This window comes from Bactrocera dorsalis, chromosome 3, assembly GCF_023373825.1.
Source record: "Bactrocera dorsalis isolate Fly_Bdor chromosome 3, ASM2337382v1, whole genome shotgun sequence".
In the NCBI taxonomy this organism is placed as follows: Eukaryota; Metazoa; Arthropoda; class Insecta; order Diptera; family Tephritidae; genus Bactrocera; species Bactrocera dorsalis.
The window spans coordinates 16646713-16670251 of NC_064305.1; the positions used below are offsets into that span (position 1 = coordinate 16646713).

At 33.5% G+C, this 23539-nt stretch overlaps 2 protein-coding genes across 2 annotated transcripts in view; one reads left to right on the plus strand and one right to left on the minus strand.

Moving 5' to 3' along the window:
- Positions 1-67: 67 nt before the first annotated feature.
- Positions 68-3414, plus strand: LOC105226284 (origin recognition complex subunit 3). The gene is made up of 5 exons (XM_011205110.4): positions 68-278; positions 339-633; positions 701-1296; positions 1354-2579; positions 3240-3414. Exons 1-5 carry the CDS (start codon positions 240-242, stop codon positions 3334-3336), a joined length of 2253 nt encoding a protein of 750 aa, XP_011203412.2. The 5' UTR covers positions 68-239; the 3' UTR covers positions 3337-3414.
- A 5066-nt stretch (positions 3415-8480) lies between these two features.
- LOC105226316 (leucine-rich repeats and immunoglobulin-like domains protein 3) overlaps positions 8481-23539 on the minus strand; it is a 33477-nt gene continuing 18418 nt past the window's right edge. Inside the window, exons 2-9 of the mRNA XM_049452489.1 lie at positions 16407-17682; positions 15615-15686; positions 15097-15306; positions 13095-13238; positions 12187-13028; positions 11707-12108; positions 11296-11577; positions 8481-11220 (exon numbers count right to left, since the gene is read on the minus strand). Coding sequence (XP_049308446.1) covers positions 9653-11220; positions 11296-11577; positions 11707-12108; positions 12187-13028; positions 13095-13238; positions 15097-15306; positions 15615-15686; positions 16407-17482 — 4596 coding nt within the window. The 5' untranslated portion in view covers positions 17483-17682 and the 3' untranslated portion in view covers positions 8481-9652. The remainder of the gene's footprint in view (positions 11221-11295; positions 11578-11706; positions 12109-12186; positions 13029-13094; positions 13239-15096; positions 15307-15614; positions 15687-16406; positions 17683-23539) is intronic.

The following is a 23539-nucleotide window of genomic DNA, read 5'->3' on the forward strand; positions in this document are numbered from 1 at the left end:
CATCAGCTGATTATTTGGCGCGTAAATTGTATTCGAACCTTCAAATGTCAGAGCAGCTGTTTACTTATTTTATTTATCGCATGCGATATATTTTTAATAATTGTTTGATTCAGCATTGATTGCATTTTTTTGTAAGCTTCTGTTAATAAACTATTTCTAGGGCATTGCTATCGTAAGCATAAACCATACAAAGCTTACACCATCATTGAAACAAAGAAATCCAAGCATAACTCTTTATTATGACCGACGTAATGGATCCAACTATTTCAGTGTCCAAGGTTTGTATAGCTAAATTTGATTTTCCATCATAAATAAAGTACCTCCATCCCGGCTTTTAGGGATGTTTTGTTTTCAAAGGCACGAGCAGCGCAAAAAACAGTGGGGCTACAAAGCGAAAGCATAACGACGATAATGTAAGTGCTTTGAGGAAACAAATGACTGGGCAGCCTTACTATTCAACTTATACTGCCACTTGGCAAAAATTAGAAAGTCACATTGAAGCACTACAATCGGAAAGCTACGCTAAAACGCTGGAAGATTTAGTAACTTATGTGAAAAACGAATGTAGTGCAGAAGGCAATATGGACACATATGACATGGAAGAGATAGTACCCGCTGCAGCACTACTAACTGGTGAGTGTAATCCGGTATTAATATAATGGGATTAGTAAACATTTCCATCTTGTTACTCATTTTAAAGGAGTAAACCAACCTGACCACTTGGAACAATTCGCCACACTAACGCAGCGTATCTTGCAAAAAATGTCGGCTTCGGTTTGTATGCTGCAATCACGTGATTGCGCTACACTAAAGTCTGCAGTGGAGACAATGGTGTATAATTTTGTAGAAAACGCAGAGCGTTCACCACCAACAGAACTGGAAGATGAAGACACGGAACAGCGTGAAAAGAAGCGTCTACGACGTACACAATGCAACATGCGTCAACTGTTGAATTGGTATCGTCGCAAATACATAAAACCCCAGCTGCAAACAGGAAGTGAAGTAGAGGATGCTGCTGACGATGTCTCAGATGCGTGTGAATCACCAACAAAATCTTATTCAAAGCGTCCTCATGCTTTGGTTGTTATTTTGCCCGATTTTGAATGCTTTAATACAGCAATACTTCAGGACTTTATATTAATGCTGAGCGCTTACTATACACATTTACCGTTTGTATTAGTCTTCGGTGTGGCAACTGCTGTCTCGGCTGTACATAACGCATTACCCTATCACGTAACAAGCAAGATCAAACTTTGTGTCTTCAAAACACTAACGGCTCCAGTTTGTCTAAATGAGGTAGATATGCTATAAGATTTTTTTCTTGGTTTTTTCATTATTATTTCTTAATTTCAGATTCTGGAACGTGTTATACTTTCACCGAAATACGCATTTAATCTATCCGGCAAGGCTTTCAAGTTTCTTACACACATTTTTCTCTACTATGACTTTTCCATTCATGGTTTCATACAAGCCTATAAGTACTGTCTAATGGAACACTTCTTTCAAGGCAATGCCTACGCACTATGTGCTAATTACACCGCCTCTTTGAATCGAATCAAAGATCTGACACATGAAGATATTGAAAGCATACGTCGCCTGCTCTCATTCCGTCCGTATGTGGAGAGCATCAACGATTGCAAACGTATTATCGCCATACTTACCGACGATAGCTATTTGAAAAAGAAGCTGCCACAATTATTGCGCGACTGTCATATACATTTTATGCTATTACGTATATTCCTGGAATTTTTCACTGTGCTAGTTGGTGATTTACCTAAATGTCCATTGGGTAAACAGCGCCGTGAACTATACTCATTTTGCCTCTCAAAAGAGTTACGCGACCAACCGGAATTTAAGGAATGTTGGCAGATACTTAGTTTTATGTCGAAAGATGAATTTGTCGCTAAAATCTCCAAAGCAATTTCGGTGACTGAGGACTTTATGAGCGCCGAAATCGTTGGTTTAGAGCTGGCCAATGATTGCATGACAACGGTTACTAGCAAATTTCAAGCGTTGAAAGCTCTGCTAACGCGTGTTGTAATGGCTGGTACGGAGGATAAATCCCCGACCAACACTGCCGCACCGACCACTACACCAGCAACTCCAGAAAGCAGCAAACAACAAAAATTCACATCCCGTCAAGATCTGAAAGATCATTTATTGCAAATGTCCAAACAGCAAAATAAGCCGACTTCGGAATATGCACAAGCTGTTGCACAAACGTTGTTGCATATACAAAATGAAATTGTAGTGTGTCATTTGGCGCCGCTTGCACGTGCGCCGCCCCTACATGAGCTCTTCGTTTTTAGCGATGTGTCCACAGTGCGTCGTAATATTATAGGCGCGCCACGTGCGGCACTTCATATGGCCCTCAACAATCCACACTACTACCTGCAGTGCAAATGTTGCCAATTGTCGGAATCCAATCAATTACTGGCCACTCTGCCGGATTTATCCGTTGCATATAAGCTGCATCTGGAATGTGGTCGTATGATTAATCTCTTCGATTGGTTACAAGCTTTTCGATCTGTGGTGGATGACATCGATAATGAGCAGGAACAGGTGGATCCGCAGATTCAGTAAGTATATTAAATAAGGTTCAAATGGGAAATCTGAATGTTTATCGGCCTTAACTTGTTTTCTTCTGTAATTTCTTTTTTGTGTATAAAATACGGTTTTGTATATATAAAAAAATTTAGTTTGATACAATTTTTTTCTATATAAGTTACAACTATGCATTGTTTTTTGTATAAAAATTATTTGTTTTTTTTTTATAAAATATTTTTTTTATGCATTTTTTTATTTTCTATAAATTTTTTTTCTTTAAAATTTATATATTTTTTTGGTATAATATTTTTTGGTTTGTATAAAATACAATGCTTTTTATATAAAATATTTTTTTTCTACAAAATAATTTTTTTCTATGAAATATTTTTTTTTCTGTAAAATATTTTTTTTCTTAAAAATATTTTTTTCTATAAACATTTTTTTTCTTTAAAATAATTTTTTTCTCTAAAATATTTTTTTTTTGAAATATTTTTTTTTTTAAATATTTTTTTTAAATATTTTTTTTTTATAAAATATTTTTTTTTATAAAATATTTTTTTTTTATAATTTTTTTTTTATAAATTTTTTTTAATAAAAATTTTTTGTGAAAATGTATATGTATATTTTTGGATTTTTTTTTATAATATTTTTTTTTTGTTAAAATATTGTTTATTCTTTTTGTTTTATTGCAGAGCTCGTTTCACTCGCGCTGTGGCCGAACTCCAATTCCTGGGTTATATAAAAATGTCCAAACGCAAAACGGATCATGCTACGCGATTGACATGGTAGTCAATCATTGCTAGTTACTTATTGTTATATTTTGGGTTAGGAATAAGTTTGAAATATAAAATAATTTTTTATGGACATTTTTATTTTTTATTTTTGAGATTTCCATTACCGAAATGTGATTAACCTATGGTTAAAAATTTTCAAATTCAGCTCAAAATGAAGGACGATGTTTTTATAGTATTTACTGTACTAGTGCACTAGTGAAGAAATCCTCGAACCAAGGGGAGTCCTATCGTCCTATAGCTCTCCTCTCCCCAGTAGTGAATACACTTGAGTCCTAGCTACTCCCGATCTCCATGCAACACCAGAGTCTAACAAACCACCAGCATGGCTTCCGAAAAGTGCACAGCACTACCATACCACTTAGCGTCATAAACGCCCATATATTTGGTTCATAACATCAAACAAAACCTATCGTGCGATCCTCGTAGCGTTGGACTTGTCGAAAGCCTTTGGAACAGTCAACACATGACGCTACTTGAGGACGTTGAAAAATTTACGTACCCTCTAGTACTGAAGTGGTCCACTATGAACTGCCTGAGCGGTCCACAATCATCCGTCCTGTTTCGAGGTAAAAAAAAATTGAGAAGAATTAAACAGTGGGTTCCGCAGGGTGGTGTCCTCTCCCCATTGTTGTTTAATTTCTACATCTCGAAACTCCCTCAACAAACAGAGGGAATTTCTATCACGACGTGCACTGATGATTGCACGATAGTGACGTCAGGCAATGGCCTAAATTCACAGCGACCATATTTACTAACTGACGAAGAAGTACGGATTTGACCTTAATATTGCAGTCGAAGCCGTTAACATTTTGACTGTCAATAGCCCTAAGATCTTAGGAGTGACATTCGAAGGCCTATGCTCCTCCAATACCAAACTTTGGACGTCATAAAGACCTTCACCGACTCCTTTTCAGTGAATATCATACTTGGAGTAAAACCACCACCCATTGCACACGACGAGCTCCAGTTGCTACGACAATCGAGAGTGACTCTTGCGCAGCTTCGTTCTGGATGCTGTAGTAGGTAAAGCTCATACTTATCCGGAATCGATCCTGGCATATTAAACATATGTTTAGCGTGCAATGAGTCCCGACATGACACTAAACACCTCTTTGCATACTCTTTGCTAACAATTCCGGGAAGTTTTGATTTGCTAAATAGCCTCAGTCCATCTAACACAATAATTAGCAACCACTTTTTTTAAACGTTTCACACTTTCTTTGCAGTTTTATTAATAATTTAGTTATTTTCATATATTTATCATTACAATATACACAAATCTATTTTCATTGTGCTTTGTATGTATGTATAAACATATGTACGGTATAACATTTACACTTTTTATTTACAGTGCTTGCTTGTATACGTATGTATGTATTTATGTAGTTTTATATATATATATAAATAAATTATTAATTGTATGTATGTAATATACGCCAGTTAGTTTATATAATATAGACTTACATAACTATGCGAAATTTTGTTTATTTATTTCAAGTTTTGGCTTTCAACTAACCTCAATCTTTTCAATAATGCACTTTTGTTTAGTTTTCTACAAATATTTTGATGAAATCAAGGCAAGTTCTGCGTTGTATGTAAACAATAAGTCTTTCGTTGTACATTTACTTGCTAATAGTTTTATGCTTTTATTTTATTTTGTTTTATGTATTCAAGTATATATTTCTGCATATATGACTCAATATTATTGAATAAATAAAGCACATTGTAGTAGTTACATTTCAATTGTTTTTCAGAGTTTTTTTTCTTAGTACAAGTTTATGTGTTTTTGGTTTTTAACGGAATTTTGTATTTAAACTGATTTGATGGGCTTTTGCGAGGGTCCACAGTGCAACTCAGTTAACTGATTTTTTTAATAATATTGAAATCAATTAACATAATTAAATTTTTGGAAATAATAAAAAGGAATATGCATATAAATTTAAAATTTTTATAATTTTTTTTTTCAAGTAAATAAAAATAAAGGAAATTTTCTATTTTTTTGTTTTGAAAAGTGCGGAATAATAAAAATATATTTAAGTAAGTTTGGATTTTAATTATTTTTTAAGTTATAAATTTCAATTTTTCGGTGCCGATTGAGAGCTTTATTACAAAATACTAATTCAGAATTAATAAAAAAATACTATAGAAAAAGAAAAATTTTAATATTTTAATAATGTTTTAATATTTTATTTAATATAAAAAAACATTAAATAAAACAAAAACTACTAGATCAAAAAAAAAAAAATACAAAAAAAGCAAAGAGTAAATAAAAAAATATAAAATAAATAAAGAGATTAAATAAATAATAAAATAAACAAAAATTAAATAAATAAAATACTAAATAAAAATAGTTTACTATGTTTTGTAAGAATTTCTTTAAAAAGTGCGGATTAGAAATACATACATATATTTAAATAAATATGTAAATATGTTACGAATTTAATAAATTTTCAAGTAAATTAATTCAGAAATACTAAATAAAATAAAATATAAACAAAAAAACAAGACAACAAAAAAATACCAAAGAATAAATAAAAAAAAATAAAATTATTTTAAAAATTACAAAAATAAATAAATAAAAAATTATTAAATAAAAATTAAAAAAAAATTAAAAAAAAAAATATACTACACAGTAGTTGGTAGTTCAATATTTTGAATATTTAATTCATAAGTAAAAATAAAACTAATAAAGGAATAATAAAAAGTTAATACAAAACGAAAAAATAAATAAAAACAAAATAAAAAATATAAGCTCATAATAAAAAAAAAAAGACACTGAAATAACTTTATGGATTTGTTTTTCGGTTCAAAACTAATTCAGTTTTCAAGTTCAATTAACAATGAATAAATTAAAAAAAAATTAAAAATAAAAAAAAATTAAAAATAAAAATGTATTAAAAATAAAAAAAAATTAAAAATAAAAATGTATTAAAATCTAAAAAAAAATTATTCCAAAAAAATAACAATTAACAACGAATAAATTAAAAAAAATTAAAAATAAAAAATATAAAAATAAAAAAAAATTAAAATTTATTAAAATCTAAAAAAAAATTTATTAAAAACTAAAAACAATGTATTAAAAATAAAAAAAGGTGTACTAAAAATTAACAAAAAAAATTAATTACAAATTAAAAAAAAAATAATTACAAATTAAAAAAAAATCTCAAAAAAATAAATTATTTAAAAAAGAATAATATAAAGAATATAAATAAAAAATAAAAAACAAATTAAAAAAAAAAAAACAGAATAAAAATAAAAACAAAAAATACGAAAGAAATTGAAATAACTTTTAAGAACTTCATTTTGTTTAATATTAGTGCAATATTTTGATAATTAATTCTATTTATTTACTTTTAATTATTAATTTCTCTGTTTAATACTAAGCAAACTTTCCAAAAATTTGTTCATGTACTTGCACTGCTTAAGTCTAAAACTCATCAAACTAAATAATTCAGCAAAAACAAAGGCAAAATTTTGTACAAACGGCACTTTTTTGAAGTTAAAACGGAAAAATAAAGTTTTATTTTGTATTTTTAGTTTTATTTTTTCGTTCCCGTAAGTAAATGCATTTTTCTTTTATTACAATTAAATTCAAATATATTTTTACATTTTTTGTATTGTTATATATTTTGTTATTGTAGGCACAATTCCAGACACTTTTAACAAATAACTTTAATTTAGTATATTTTCGAAAAAAAAACTTGCTTATTTTATGCTAGTTAAGCTAGGCACGCAATTTATAATTTTTGGAAGCTTCATTTCTTTGGCTGCTTATTGTAATATATATATTTTGTATATAGTAAAAAGGCAGCTTACGACAAAGCACTTGTGCATTTTATATTTTCATATTTTTGTTTTAAGGTATTTATGTAATTACATTGCTGTGTATAAATATCGGAGGGTTTGCAAAATAATACATATTTTCGTTGAACAATAGTGTGCAGGCGTGATTTAACTGCTCTTGGATATAAAATATGTAATACAAGGTGGTACGAAAAATTGTAGTTTGATAGCTGGCTGTTTATGCTCGCAATTCGTTTTTTCGAAAGTATATTAAGTTGGAATTTGAAAAATTAAAAAAAAAAAACATAAAAAATATACATAAATAAAAATAAATAAATAAAAATAAATAAGCAAAAATAAATTAAAAAAAATAATTAAAACAAAAAATAAAATAATAAAAAAAAAAAATAAAAAAAAATAATTAAAACAAAAAATAAAATAATAAAAAAAAACAAAAAAAAAATAAATAAAAAAATATAAATAAATTAAAAAAAAAATAATTAAAAGAAATAAAATAAAATAAAATAATAAAAATAAATTAATTAATAAAAAAAATTAAAACTAATTTTAAAAAACTAAAAATTAAAAAATAATAATAAAAATAAAATTAAATTAATTAAGAAAAAAATTAAAAATAATTTTAAAAAATTAAAAAATAATAAATAAATAAATAAAAAAAAAAATAAATTAATTAAGCAAAAATAAATTTAAAAAAATAAAAATTAAATAAAACAAACATTTTCTTGATTGATGCAACCTTTCTTATGTTCGTATATTGATTGACAGCTGTTTGTTTACTATGCGAATATTTTCTGGCGACTTTTATTAAAAAAAGAGAAAATTTAACGAGTTTCCTAGAATTTTTTTTTGTTGTTATTGAAATCGCGGCTACAGAGTCGTTGAAACTGTTGCAAAAGTGTTTTATGAAGTTTACTTTGTCACGAACACAAGTTTGAGTGGCAAAAACATGCGGCGAGGCTGGTGAAAACAACGAAAACTTGCCTCACGCGGGTCGCATTTACATATATTAGGTCTTGGCATGGCTGTATTGGCTTAAAAGTAGCCTCTTTTTCTTAGTCGGTGATAAAAAGATGTGAAATTTGTTTTATTTTTTTTTTTTGATAAGCTGTATTTGAGCGTACTCGAGCTTATTCGCACCGCTGTATTACATATTTTTTATCTTCAAAAAGCAGCAAATCACCTGCCCGCGCTCTCTTTTAATTTTCACTTTTCGCTGGCGCAAAAATACTAGCGTTTGTAGAGTTCGTCAGTGGCGTGTAAATAAAGCGCACACTAAGCTTGCTTGCATATAAATAGTTAAACTGTAGTTAGGTGGTTTTTGCTAAACATATGTATATGTGGTGGCTACATATGCGTTTGTCAGTGTTTTAATGCCTAAAATTATGTTTACTTAAAGCAATGCATACAATGCGTGCAATTAATTAGGTGGTTTGGCATAACTTTCAACTTAACCTAAAATGTTCAAGCTTATATTAAGGCTTAAAACTAACTATGCTAGCTGCTAATAGTACATATTAGCATTAAATAGTGTTTGCATATAATGTCTATAGCCATTTTTTGATAGTATATATATTATTACTATTATTACTGTGTATGAACATTTATATATTGTTTTTTATTGAAATAATAATTTAAATTAGCGTAATAAATAATATCACAATGAAATGTTTAGCTGTAACTTATTTATGTATATAAAAATTATATTAATTTAGCATAGAAATAAGAAGAGAACAAACAAAACACGTAAACAAAAACAAATTAACTGCGGCAACGCGCCAAATCGAGGAAGCGGTGGGAGCGGTGTGGTGTGCAACAATTTGTTTTATGCATTAAAAACCACACGCGTCGCTATTTTTTTCAAAACACTTCCTCCCTAGTTGGTCAACGCTGGCGTGCACTTTCCTCCACTCAACAGCATAGCGGCAAGTCGGCAATTAGTATGGAGTTGTTGTTGTTGCGGCAAAAAAGCAAATCACTGCAGTAATTTAGCGAAATGCTGCTGAGTTGACAACGCTCGGTCGAATAAAAATCTGGCTCACTGCCGTTTAGACCCGACTGTCATATGGAGTCGTGAAAAACAGTTAGTTGATTTATTTACACCTCATGGAAATTTGTACTACTTGAAAAGCGCAACACAATGCGGCGTACGCTGACGCTTATGACACTTTGTGTAGCTGCTCGGACAGTTCACTTGGCTATGCACCGTGTAGTTTCGAATGTAAGTAGGGTTATGTACACGAGAAATATGCTCTCTAGTATCAATATGACACTATGGTAGACAAGCTGCCACATGCAATCCATATTTGGCGTGGCCATTTGCAACTTTCCCAACAACTTATATAACTGCATAGGTATATATTTGTATTACGGATGTGTGTGTATGTGTGTGTGTACTATAAATTTTATGAACTACAGTCTTATTTTTTGGTGTACTATCATCACTGGTTGGACACACACATATGGCGTGTATGTGTGCTGCAACTTTACGCTTTGTCCCAGTTGTTGGTTTAAATATCAACGGTTTGCGCATGCGCCGCATTGTTTGTGGCATTTGCTGCACTCAAATTGGTTTTACAATTGCCATTGAACGCATTGCGATTATTTGACGTTGCGGCGTTGTTTCCTCCGCCATCAAAGCTATTGCCGCTATAGCTGGAGGGAAAGTGCATTTTCGCAGTGATCGGTAAACGTTCGTAGCGTTGCTGTCGCTCGTGATTGGCATTCGTATGCGCACGTGTGTTGTCATTGTCGACACAATTCGGTTTGTTTAGGAAGTGTGTGCGCTCATTGGCCGCCTCAGTGTCCGCGTCTGTGTCGGTTTCTCTTTCGGCATGCGTGTCCTTGTCGTCGATGCGCATCGTGGCCGCCCTGTGTCTATCGAAATCCAACAACTCCACATCACATTCTGAAACGCCCAACGCATGCGTTGCTGCGTAGAGCAAATCCGCATCGTCCATGTCGCCGCCATCATCCGCTGGATAGGAATCACCCAAGCCGTCGTCGCGGTAAACATTGCCACGATGTGCGTGTGTTGGCTTGTCGCCATTGACCGGCGTTGTGCCGCAATCGGTAGTGCGTTGCAAGCTACCTGTTGTTGTTGTTGTTGGCGCGAGTCCGCTTATAGTGAAATCTTCTATGCTACGTTTAACCGCCGTGTCCGAGCCGGTACCAGAATCCTTGCTCGATAGATGATCTTGGCTATGGTCAGCGGCAACGCCTGCGTTGTCGGCCAACGAAATGCGCTTCAGGTACGACAATGTGAAGTGCTCAGCATCGTTGTCAATGTCATCGCCGGCATGTTGCTGCAACAGCTGCTGGTAGTTGGGTGTATGCGTGATAATCAAGTTTTGGTGGGGTTGTCGCTGACTACCATGCTCCACATTAGCGCCATTGTTAGCTGCGTCGGCCTCAAAATCACCCAGGCTGTTTGGTCGCTGTCGCTGCGCGTCCGCATGTGACTTATGCAGCAGTGTGCGGTTGAGTGTGGTGAGTTGTGTTTGATCCAATGCGCTGCCGCGACTACTGTTTAGTAGTTGTGTGCTGGTCGAGGCAATGCGTGTGCCACCGGCTATGAGGCCAGCGCTACCCGACAGCAGACCGCTTGGTGCGCCACTTGTGCTATTTGCGATTTGGCAAGCTTCACGTTGACGGCGTTTGAATGCTTTGCGACGCTGATGCAGGCACAACGCAAATATGACCAAGGCAATGATGAGCACACAGAGCGCGGCGACAATGACCACACCGAAAAATATCATATTTTGACTCAGTTCTTCCTTAACCACAATTAGCTCCGTCTGCACGGTGTACGTCTTCGAGTTGTCGCTAATTTCGCAGCGGTAATGGCCCGCATCGGCCGACTCTGTATTGACAATGACCAAGAGTTCATGTTCGGAGGTGAAAAAGTAACGCTCCGAGTCGGCGCTGAGCGTGCCCAGATGGAATGGCTTGTTGTCTTTGAACCATTCACGATGTGGCTGACTCAAATCGGCCGCTAGTTCGCTCAGGCACTGCAACACGCTCGACTCACCCACCACAGTTTCTTTACGCACAATCGGTATATTGGGCTGCGGCTTGTCTGTGGTGAATAACAAGAAGTTGATATAAGTTATGTAATAAATATTAGACGAGGCAACATTTCAAGTAAACCTACCATTTACAATCAAGGTGGCATTGACTTTTATTTCACCCGCTGCACTTTCGGCTGTGCACGTATAAATGCCGGTATCAATCGGCTTCGCATTGGTGATCACGAAAGCATTCTCCTCACGTATGACTTGCAAACGGCGTTCCGTCGCCGCCGGAAAGTCACTGCCACCGAACTTCTGCAAAGCTATTTCCGGTGTAGGGTCCCCTGCGGCCGAGCAAACCAGACGCGCTGTTTCGCCCGAATCTATGGTGAGATTTGAGGGCACTTGCAAAAAGGTGGGGTGAACTGGAAATAAAAAAATTTAAGACATTTAACACATAAAAATAACAAAAATTTTAAGTTGCAAATTCACCACATTGAAGGTGAATATCATTGAATTGAAGGTGAATATCATTGCATTATGTGGTAACTTACTGCCAATGGAAACTTTGAATCTCTGTGAATATGTAGTGCCGAAGGCGTTGGAGACCACACACTGGTAGCGCCCTGCATTCGCATAGCTCACATTGTATAGCCGTAAATAGCCGATAATTGTAGTCTCATTGGTGCCTTCCTCTTGGCGTATGCGTGTTTCCGTTGTGCTGTAGCTGCCGCCATTTGCAACGCCGGCACCACTGTGATGCATGGCGAAGGCGTGTCCACGCTCGCGCTCACGTATATTTTGGTTATCGTGGCGCCATTTAATTTTCAGCTCATCGGCAGCCGCTAAAGATGCCGCCGTTGGTGAAATGGCGATGCACTCCATGGTGATGTTGGCGCCGCGTACAGTTAGTTGGCTAGCAGGTTCCTGTATGATGGTGGGCTTCGGCGAATTTACTAGTTGCAAAAAAAAAATAAAATAAAAAATAAAACAAAATATTGTGCCGTTATATTGCATGCGTTTACGAAACTCACCACACGTTAAGTCATTGCTGCTCAAAGCTAACAGCTGATGATCGAACAATTCCTCCGGATAGCCACAAACTGCATTTTCCAATTGGACTTGTGCGCCATTGCTAGACTGCTTGTAGCGTCGCAGCCAACGTTGGAACCAAGTCAACTCACAATCGCATATGAAATTCAACGACTTAAAGCTTAGCTTTTGCAAGTGTGGCATGTGATCGAAGGCGCCCGCCTGCACGGTGGCCAAGGCATTGCCGCCCAAATTCAGCGACTCCAAGCTGCTCAAGCCGCTTAGCGATTTACTCATGATCTGCTTCAAGTTGTTGCCATACAAATCCAGTTTCTTGAGCTTGCGCAGCACCTTGAAAGGCGGCGTTGCACCCGGATCCTCGATGATCCAAGCCAGTTTGTTGCGTCGCAAATTCAGATCCTCTAAATTTTTCACACAGTCAAACGTATTGTCGGCCAAGTATTGTATTTTATTGTGTCCTAAATTCAAATGACGTAAACGCTTTAGACAATCCAAGTGCTGCGGCTTGAATTCGCTGATGTTATTGTGGGACAGATCTAGCGAGATTAGCGATTGTGTGAACTCCCATGTGTCGGACTCAATGCGCGAAATGGAATTATTCGACAAACTCAAGTGGTGTAGCTTGGTTAGATTGTAGAGACCCTGTCGACTGAGCGATGTGATGCCGTTGTGATCCAATTCGATTGTTTCAATCGCATGCATCACATAGAAAACGCCATCCTGCAGTGTGCGTATATTATTGGATTTGAGGAACAGCTTTTGCAGCGACGAAAGTCCACGAAATGTTGACCAATTGATTTCTAAATGGTTGTTGTTCAAAGAGCTACAAAATGGCAGAGAGTTAAGTCATAAAAAACATTTCTTTTAATGTTTTCTTAAATTTACTCACAGTTTGCGCAATTTTTGGAGTGTGCGAAAGACACCGGCGGGCAGTGACACTAAACGGTTGTTATTCAATTCCAAGTCCAATAAGTCACCAAGATGCTGAAAGGCGTCCTCATCAATGCTGCTAATCTCATTTGAGTTGAGAATGCTAAAAAGTAATGAAAATATTAGTAATTAAATGTAAACAAAACAGTTTCACTATTACTTTTCTATTAGTGATACACAAACGCAGGGTTGCAAACAATGCATCAGAAAAATAATTAAACTAAAATTTGAACTTTTTTTTTAATACCGAAAATCTTAATAAAAATAATGTTAAATTTTTTAAGCTCAAATGCCTGATTGAAAAAACGTAATTAATTAAAAAAATCGGTTTAAAACGTTCAATTTTTCAAAACTGAAAATGAAAACTAAATTTTTTTTCTAAATTGAAATTTGTAATCAAAAATACTGACGTCAAAAATTTTATATTTAAATACTGGATAAAAGAAAAAACTTATTCTCAAGTTTATAATTAAAATTTGAATTAAAAATAAATGGTTTTAGTTTTTACTATTTTTTCGTAGTCTACCATTTAGGTTATCGTCTGAAAATTCAATATTTACAAACATTCAATGCTAAAATCATAGTTTTTGTAAATTTAATAAAAAAAAATCGATTCCAATTTCCAATCCCAAAATCAGAATTTTTGTAAATCAAATAAAAAAAATCGATTCCAATTTCCAATCCCAAAATCAGAATTTTTGTAAATTAAATTTAAAAAAAAATTTCAATTTCAATTTCCAATCCAAAATCTAATTTTTATAAATTAAATTTTTAAAAATTTTCAATTTCCATTTCCAATCCAAAATCGAGTTTTTGTAAATTAAATTTTAAAAAATTTTCAATTTTCATTTCCAATCGCAAAATCTAATTTTTGTAAAGTAAATATTCAATATTTAAAATTTTCGATTTTCATTTTTATCCCAAAATCAGATATTTGTGAATTTAATCTTAAATAAAATTTTCAAAAACTTTCAATTTCCATTTTCAGTCCAAAAATCTAAATTTTTGTAAATTAAATTTTCAAAAACTTTCAATTTCCATTTCCAATCCCAAAATCAAAATTTTGTGAAGTAAATATTCAATATTTAAATTTTCGATTTCCATTTTTATCCCAAAATCAGAATATTTGTAAATTTAATTTTCAAAAATTTTCAATTTCCATTTTCAGTTACAAAATCAGAATTTTTTAAAAAAATTTCAATTTCAAAATCAGAATTTTTTTTTTTAAATTTTCAATTTTTTGTAAATAAAATTTTCAAAAACTTTCAATTTCTATTTTCAGTCCAAAAATCTAAATTTTTGTAAATTAAATTTTCAAAAACTTTCAATTTCCACTTCCAATCCCAAAATAAAATTTTTGTAAATTAAATATTCAATATTTAAATTTTCGATTTCCACTTTTATCCCAAAATCAGAATATTTGTAAATTTAATTTTCAATTTACATTTTCAGTTCCAAAATCAGAATTTTTGTAATTTAAATTTTCAATTTTACATTTTCAGTCCCAAAATCTAAATTTTTGTAAATTAAATTTTCAAAAACTTTCAATTTTTGTAAAGTAAATATTACATATTTAAATTTTTTAAAAATTTTAGTTTTCCTTTCCCAATCTCAAAATCAGAATTAAGTATTAAATTTTTAAAAAATTTTCAATATTCCATTGCAATCCCAATATCAAAATATTTGTAAATTAAATTTTAAAAAATTTTCAATTTCCATTTTCAATTCCAAAATCAGAATTTTTGTAAATTTAATATTCAAATTATAAATTTTCAAATATTTTCAATTCCAAAATCAGAATTTTTGTAAATTTAATATTCAAATTATATGTAAATTTTTCAAATATTTTCAATTCCAAAATCAGAAGTTTTGTAAAGTAAATTTCAAAATTTTTCAATATCTATTTTCAGTCATAAAATTTCCATTTTCAAAAACAATTATGTAAATTAAATGCCACTCACAGATGCCCCAAACGATTATTGGTTGGAAAGTAACTGGACTCCACGGCATGTAAAAAGTTTCGGGACAAATCCAATGTTTTCAAACGCGGTAAAGCATCCAATGCCTCACTGCTGATGCGTTGTATGCGATTATTAGCCAAATTCAGCTGCTTTAGCGCGGTGAGTCCAATGAAGACAGGAACACTTTCCAGTTGGTTGCGTTTCAAAGTGCTAAGTTGGTAAGTAAACGAGCGTGAATTGATGATGAATGGCGATATGTGCAGCGTGAGGGAAAATTAGAAGAGAAATATAGAATAAGTAATTGCATAAAAAACAAGATATGATATATTGTATACGTAGCATTCATGAAAGTCATGAAATTTATTTAATAGAAGCAAATATATACGTGACTATGATATCACATACATATATGGATATGTATGTATGTATATATAAGATACAGATAGCGGATAATTAAAGTTTTTTGTGGCCAGACAATTTATTATGGTGAAATTTAATGCGAATTTTATAATACTTACAGTTGTATTAATTCCGTTAGATTGTTTATCTGCAGCACACTCGTATTGTTTAGTTTATTGCCCACTAAATCGCTGCCAAGTAAATAGAAAATATATATTATTTATTTTTGTAGCTTTAAATTAAAATTGCAAATTATTGTAAAGATAAATTTTAATTAGGATTTTCCCAAGTCATGCTAAAATTATCATTTAGTAATTATACTAAAAACTACAAATTGCAGATTAACGTAAAAATAATTATTGTGCTATTAGTTTTATTTCTTTTAATAGAGTATTTGTCGGAATCGTCGATATCGGACCAGTATAGCATATAGTTGTCATACAAACTGACAGATCAAAATGAAGTCGTTATATAGAAAACTTTTTTAATTGACAAGATATCATCACGAAATTCGGCATGAATTATTATGCGATACAAAGCTATTATTTACGAGCATAAAGTTCAGATCGGACTACTGTAGCATATAGCTGCCATACAAACTGACAGATCAAAATCAAGTCCTTGTATGAAAAAAAAAATTTATCTGAAAAGATATCATCACGAAATTTGGCACGGATTATTGCACAAGAAAATGCTACGATCTCCAAAAATATTGTTCAACTCGGTTCACTATACCATATAGTTATCATACAAACTGACTGAGTTAATAATCTTTTATACCATTTTATACTACAAAAAATGCATCTGTCAGGTATATTATAGCTTAGATGTAGCCGAAATAATTTTTTTTTATCACATTTTAGTATTACAAAAACTTATCGATTTAGCATATTGTTTTCTTTAGCACTTACAGTCTTTGTACGTAGCCCGGCAGAGTGGGTACACGTTCCAAAAGTTTATCATCACAATCGAAATATGCATCCAGGCATTTGCATTCTTTTGGACATGCGGATGTTGCAGCTACGCCAAATAAACGCCCACCACCGTTACTATCATTGGCAATACCACTAACGGCTCTGCTACTGACCGCAGCCGCTTGCGCTTTTACAGCCTTCTCATAGCGTTGACCATCATCGGCCACAAAACCAGCTGTTTCCAATGACGTATCACCATTATCTACCTCAATGTCGGCTAGAAAATGTTTGGGCACTAATCCTGCAGTTAACGCAGTCGCTATAGCGGCATCTTCGCTCCCGACGCCAACTTCCACACCACCGCCGCCGCCACCACCAGTCACTGCCACATTGCCACCATTGCCTTGTCGATTTTTTGTTAGCATCGCAAATAATTGTTGCTGTTGTAATTGTCTTTGTTGTTGCAGCGCAGATAGTGGCGACGAGGCGGGCACGGCGGCTGCTGCAACCGTATTCATGTGACCAATTAGCGACACGGGTGCGAGCAACACAAACATCGTTATTGTCATACTGCTGCCGCTGCTCAATATGCAGGTTGTTGTAGTTGTTGTCGCTGTTGTCAGCGCTGCTATCATAATTGCAGTGCTAGTCGTGACGCTTGCGCTTGTAGTTGTTGTCAGTGCCGCTGCTGTTAGCGTTATCAACAAAGCAACAGCAGCGACAATTAGTAGTAGTCGATTGATTTTATGCAAATTACAATAATTAGCGCTGTTATTTTCATGTTTTATTTGCGCTGCAATTGGCATTTTGCTCCTTCGCCGTCGCCTTGCAAAATTTGCGTGCCAATCACTACTGCTGCATACAGAGCTGCTATCGCCATTGTTGTTTTTGTTGTGGTTGTCGTGGTTAATAGTCGCGGTATTCGCTTCCGTTGTGCACCACTGCACTGACGACTGCGTTAGCTTCGATCGCCGTTGAATTTGAACATTCTGATTTTCTTGTTGTTTTTGTTTGTGTTGTCGTTGCTGCAGCTGCATTACTGTGCAATCACAATCAAATGCGTTGAATCGCATTTTTCTGATTATTTTTTAAATGACTCGGTCAATTTGTTTTGCTTGCTTAATTCAATGAAGATTTTAGTAAGCCATTTCAAAAGGATTCAATTCTCTTACAGTGGCTTCGATGTCAATTTTCTGCAATATTGTCATTTTCATTCAATCCTTTGTAATCGATATAACGATGACATTCCGATAGCTTTTGGTTGTTTAATCAGCTGTAAAGAAAATAAAATTTAATACATATTATTTTTGCGTTGCGAAATTAATTGTTAAAGCAAAAGGCTGGATTGTTTAGCATATGTATGTTTATGTAATATATGTATGTATATTGTTTAAACGGATGTTTTATCAAAAAATGTGTCATTATCAAAAAGGCAGCAAACTGGCAACTTATCTTGCTAAGAGTTTGTTTTCTTATTTTTTAACATTCTTCGAATTGTTGTACAAACAATAATAACAATAATAAATCTAAAGTATAAATTTAGCAGCAATAACAACACAAACAAAAGCGCGCAATGGCTCAATGGAAACTAAGTCAAGCTTGAGATCATTGTGGAAGTCAATAAAGTAATGAGAGATCAAATTCAATTCGATGGAAAAATAATAAATAAGCGATATACACATACATACATACACTCATATGTAGATATTTGCCAACATTGTACGTACTTATGTATATTCGAAAAAAAAATATATAAAAACTAAAATTAAACAAGAGCAAGTGCAAAAGTTCATAGAACATGGAACCAAATGGTGGCATGGAGAACAACCAGAAGAACAGCACGTTAGAATAATAAACAGCGCACACAATCAAAATAAATAAGATCAATGCACTTGACGCGGTCGAAATAATTAGCAAATTAAGAGCTTAATGGCGTACATTTTTAAATACCAACAAATACATATACACACATATATAAATATGTAAGTGATATGAGTGATTGCCGTTGGAGTTTCAAAGAATGTTGAATGAAGAAGCAAGGAGTCAGCGATAAGAATTCAAAATGGGACCGCAAAAATAATTCATTGATTAAAATAAACACACGAAACAGCTGATCAAACTCAGTTACTTAATTGACAACTGCCAGTTTTTGACAAAGCAAAATGTGTGCTATAATTGGCAATAAGAAATTTGTGCAACAGTAATAAAAAAAACTAATAAAATACAAATAATAAAATACTAATAATAATTCAAAACAAACAGCTGTTGAAGAAGTTTGCGAATTCGATATTTGCCATTAAATAGAACAGAAACCTAATGGAAAAAGTTGACAGTTAAATAGCAAAAGCTTACAAAACTGGTCTGACTCCAAGGAATAGGAGGATACTTAAGGCAAAAAATCTCTTATTTCCACAATTTTTTAATTTTCCCATTCAATGAACCGTGTATGCATGTAAAATGGTTAACTATGGCTTTGTATCCATCGTAAAACATTTTTTCATTCAATACAAACACCAGTCGATGCGTCCGTTCATTTTCAAAATGCTTAACAAGTTGAATGCGTGTATGTACATATTTCTTAAAGCTACTAACTCATTACTTAGTAACGTTCACATACGTTTTCCCGCCATAAATCAATTATGGTGTTTCTAATGATTCGCTAAAACATTATTGTAAATGTATTTGATGTTTTTCCCATATCGACTATTGCAGCCGATTTGGTTTTCATCTCTTCATTTTTGCTTTATGCTAGTTTCGTTCGCAGCATCCATTTAGGGCAATGCCTACTTGCGGTGAGACTGTTGGTTCGGTCAGCCTTTCTAAAAAAGGTAAAAACTTATTTTACACTGCTCTGCTGCTAGTTCGCTTAATTTGGCGATTCGCTTAGCATTCTTGTCGTCTTGCGTCTTCTATGGACCGCCCGCTTCTGTCATTGCATATTTCCGCGTGTCAGCCACCTTTGGACTACTATCTAAAGCTCTGTACTTTTCTGTGGCCGCTCGCTTGCTAATCATTTTTATTTTTCTTTTTTTTTGGTCTGTGAACTTGTTGTCGATGATTGACATTTATAATTTATAATGCCAATTTTAATTTGCTGCATGTTGCTTAATTATAAGATACAAAATATATATATGTACATATATGTACATATAAACAGCAAGTTACACGTAAGTTAAGCTAATTAAATAGAACTCACTTAATTGTGTAGGTTATGTATGAGCTTGTATCTCACGAGTTCTTGATTTTTCCATCAGAAGAAGAAGGCTGTTTGTGTGACAGCTAAATGAAATAATATTCGATTTCGGTGGTTCCGACAAATAAGGAGCTATTGGAGAAAAAAGGACGTGTGAAAAATTTGGGTTCTAAAATTTTATTTTAATATCTTTGCAATATTTTAGAGCCTTAAAATCTGTAGTATATGCTAGTATGATGTTTTGTATCCGCTGATGGAAATTACAATTTTTTTGGCAATTAATAATATTATTTTTTAAATTTTTCCATTTGCTCACGTCACATTCTGTTTCATGACACTCTTGTTTTATTTTTATATTTTGCTTGCGTTAACCAAAAATTCAACTCACCACACTTTCATCACCGCGACACTTTTATGTGAAATTTGTTCTTATTTTCTCTACGCTTTCATTCACCTCGCTATTTCGATATCCTAACTTTCGCTTATTGAATTTAATGTTCTAACAAAAATATTTGCTTTTAAGTTCGCGCAGTGAAATAAATAGAAAGCCATTACACATACATAAATACATACTACATAAGATATATAAATGTACATATGTATGTATATGTATACAAAAGTCTAATTCTTAAATTGCGCACAGAACTAACAGGAGACCAACCCACCTCCTCTTTTACCCGTGACCTTTTTATACACGCTAACTAAAGAAAATAAAAATTGCAAAAGCAAGCGTGTGACCGAACCAAATGGTGCTCGGTGGGGATAAAAGGCAGACGTAGCGACGTTAGCGGCCGCGTAAACCTGTGGCATTTTTTTTCTATTCAACTAAATATGCACAACAAACTCGTGTACATAAATATTTGTATACATATGTATGTACGAATGCGTATCACTTTTGTTCTTGTTTTTATTACGACTTTGTTTCATTATTTTTATTTTGCATTTATTTCTCGCGCCTTCAATATGTTTAGTTATACGCGTGTATTGTTGCATTTGTTGTAGGTAGATGTTTTTATTATTATTCATTTCGTTTTTGGTCGTTTTGTGGCGAGTTTTGCCTCGGCTTGCCCCGCATTGGTGCTACGTTGTCTGCGACGACTAATTAGGTAACCGAGTATTTACAAGAACAACATCAACGTGTACAATAATAGCAACAATAATAAAATGAAACAACAACGTCATAACATCAACTAGCTCATGATAGCCACGACGACGACGACAACAGCAGCAACGAGAACAACTGCAACAACAGCAATAAGCTACAACAGCGCATTCTACGTAATACCACTTTATTTGTTTAACGTATTTACCTCTGTATGCACACATTTAGATACGTCTGTGGAATGGAGTGGAGAATACGAACAGTTGTGTTCGTAAAAAGGACAGCGACTTGACCTTATCACATTTTGTAGATAGATGCGTGCATATTATGTTAAGTTCTTATCAAGAAAATGTTTAGTGATACATATGTAGTACATAAAATGTTATCTTCTACGCTGTTAAATATAATAATTGCGTTACTTGTTCATTTGATTTTTAAGAAAAAAATATACAAAATGTTTTATGTTTAACTTCCGATCTTGCGCCATATTAATTTATAGAATTTTACGAATTTTGTGTATTTGTGTACAAATTGTTCTGAACGATTTATTCTTATAAAAACAATATTAGATAATAATAGAAAATTATAAATAAAGTGCATTGGAAGATTTTAACCATGAGTGAAATTATTCAACAAAGAAGTTCCGAAAGGCTCAGAATGTTGGACGATGGACCACGTCCAGGATGGCCATCAACATCAAATGATGATCAACACGTCAATAAAATAACGGAATCGGTGCTTGACAATCGACGACGAACAGTCAGAGATCTTACTGCCATCGGTGGAATATCAGAAAGAAATCAGTGAAAACTACTTTGAAAGATGATTAGGGCCTAAGAAAAGTGAAAGCACAATTGATACCAAAATCACCAACTTTTTTCAATAACACGATCGCGTTAACATCTGGGAAACAATGCCTTCCGACTAACAGGATGTCATGAAACGTATTATTACTGGTGATGAGTCTTGGATCCATCGGAAAACGGACAATCAATCGGCCGAATATCGTGGCAAAGGTAAGCCGAAGTCGAAAAAACCACGTCAAAGCAGATCAAAAATCATGGTTATGTAGACAGTTTTCTTCAATTATCGAGATTTGGTGCACTTCGAATTCCTTTCGACCTCTCAAACTGTCAACAAGGAATACTATTTGATACTATCTTCTAGAGAATATACATATAATAATTTATAAGACACTGCATTTTTATTAACATCACTGTAGTTGTATAGGTAGCAGCGTAAATAAAATAAAAAGCCATAAAAGTAAATAACAAAACAAAATGAAACGGAATTGAAGGGAAATTAATACGAAGAGACAGGCATTTTAGATACAGAGATACAATACATACTTTAAATACACACGTAAGCATTCAAACACATTTGCACACATACACGCACAGAATACCTACTATACATAAAGCGTAAGAACACACATAAGCAGCACTTGGATAAACCATTACAGAATTGTTTGTGCATGTAGCGACATTTTTGGTCGTGGAACTGAGTCTCCATCTCAAAGTAGGATTTTATGAAATTACCGTTAATAACAAAAGTCAGCGAGGAATCCATAATTAAATATTGAGTGTGTTTATTTTGAGGCATATTGTTTGAAGTTTTGGACGCATCTGCTGCAAAAGTTGGAAATTGAAATGATCGAGATGGCCAGCAATTCGTATCAATCACATCCTGTTAAGATATTTGTCGACGCAAGATGCATAAGTTAGATTATTTACGCAGTATGGCTTTAAAAAGTTAAGATACTAAAAATTTTTCAGAAAGTTTTGTGATTTGTTTGACTTAGTGTACTTAGTTTGAGCACGCGTCAAAGATGGGCAACACCAAAAAGCAAATACGCCTTTTCCTACGATGGACCTGATTCTGTAACGACCAATTATGCGAAATTTTGCTTTCTATCCATTCCGTTCCGGTAATTTTAGCCCTACATTGATACTCCAGAAGCGAAACATTGCACAAAAAACCGTTTGGAACCATTTAAATGAAATTAGATACTAAAAGCAGCTCGATGCATTGGTGCCATACAAGTTAAGGCAAAAACCCTCATCGACCAAACGAATTTCCCACTAAGAATCGCTCCAGAATCAGAACAAAATCGGTTCATTTCTGAAGGGGATGATTAATGGTGATGAAAAAGGGGTCACTTCTGATAACGTCAAACGAAAACAGTTCGGGTCGAATCGCGATAAGATGACGCAAAGAATGAAAAGCTAAGATTGACGGTTAAGAAGGTACTATGAGCTGCTTTCCTACAGTTCAAATCTTAATTCGAATTCAATGAGACGTCCCAAAGGGTGAACCAGCCAGGATTGGAAGGTTTTACTCTATGTTTCGGAAGGAAGAAATCCCGCTGATTGTGAGGCCACAAACATCGTAAATGGCTCGCCCGAAGCTACTGGAGCTTGGTTAGGGGGTTCATATGCATTCGTCTAATGGACTGAACCTGACACCAACTGATTATTACCTGTGTTGGCGAAATTGGCAGAGGATTATCTATTATGAACTGCTCCCTAACAGCCAACCTCTTAATTCGGAATTGTACTGTTAACAACAGAACTGTCGAAAGTAAAACATTCTAAAGAAGCGACCAGTTTTGGTCAACATGAGAGGACATGTTCCAGTAGAAAAAGTTATCGAAAAAACGGTTCAAAAATAAAAGCTTTCAGTTGAAATAATTCAGTATCGAACTTTTTGAGTATTCTTCTTGCATTTAATATATAAAATTTTCTTAAAATATCCAAATACATCGAATTTGCCGAAGGTCAACCAACCAGATTTTGTAAAAAAAAACGTAGTTTTCGCTACAAATCTCTCATATAA

What these genes read in the sequence shown, in the direction of transcription:
- LOC105226284 (XM_011205110.4), top strand. Translation starts at nt 240, where the DNA reads ATGACCGACGTAATGGATCCAACTATTTCAGTGTCCAAG. An exon ending in CAACTATTTCAGTGTCCAAG is followed by an intron (nt 279 to 338) that starts GTTTGTATAGCT and finishes CCCGGCTTTTAG; the next exon opens with GGATGTTTTGTTTTCAAAGG. An exon ending in CAGGTGGATCCGCAGATTCA is followed by an intron (nt 2,580 to 3,239) that starts GTAAGTATATTA and finishes GTTTTATTGCAG; the next exon opens with AGCTCGTTTCACTCGCGCTG.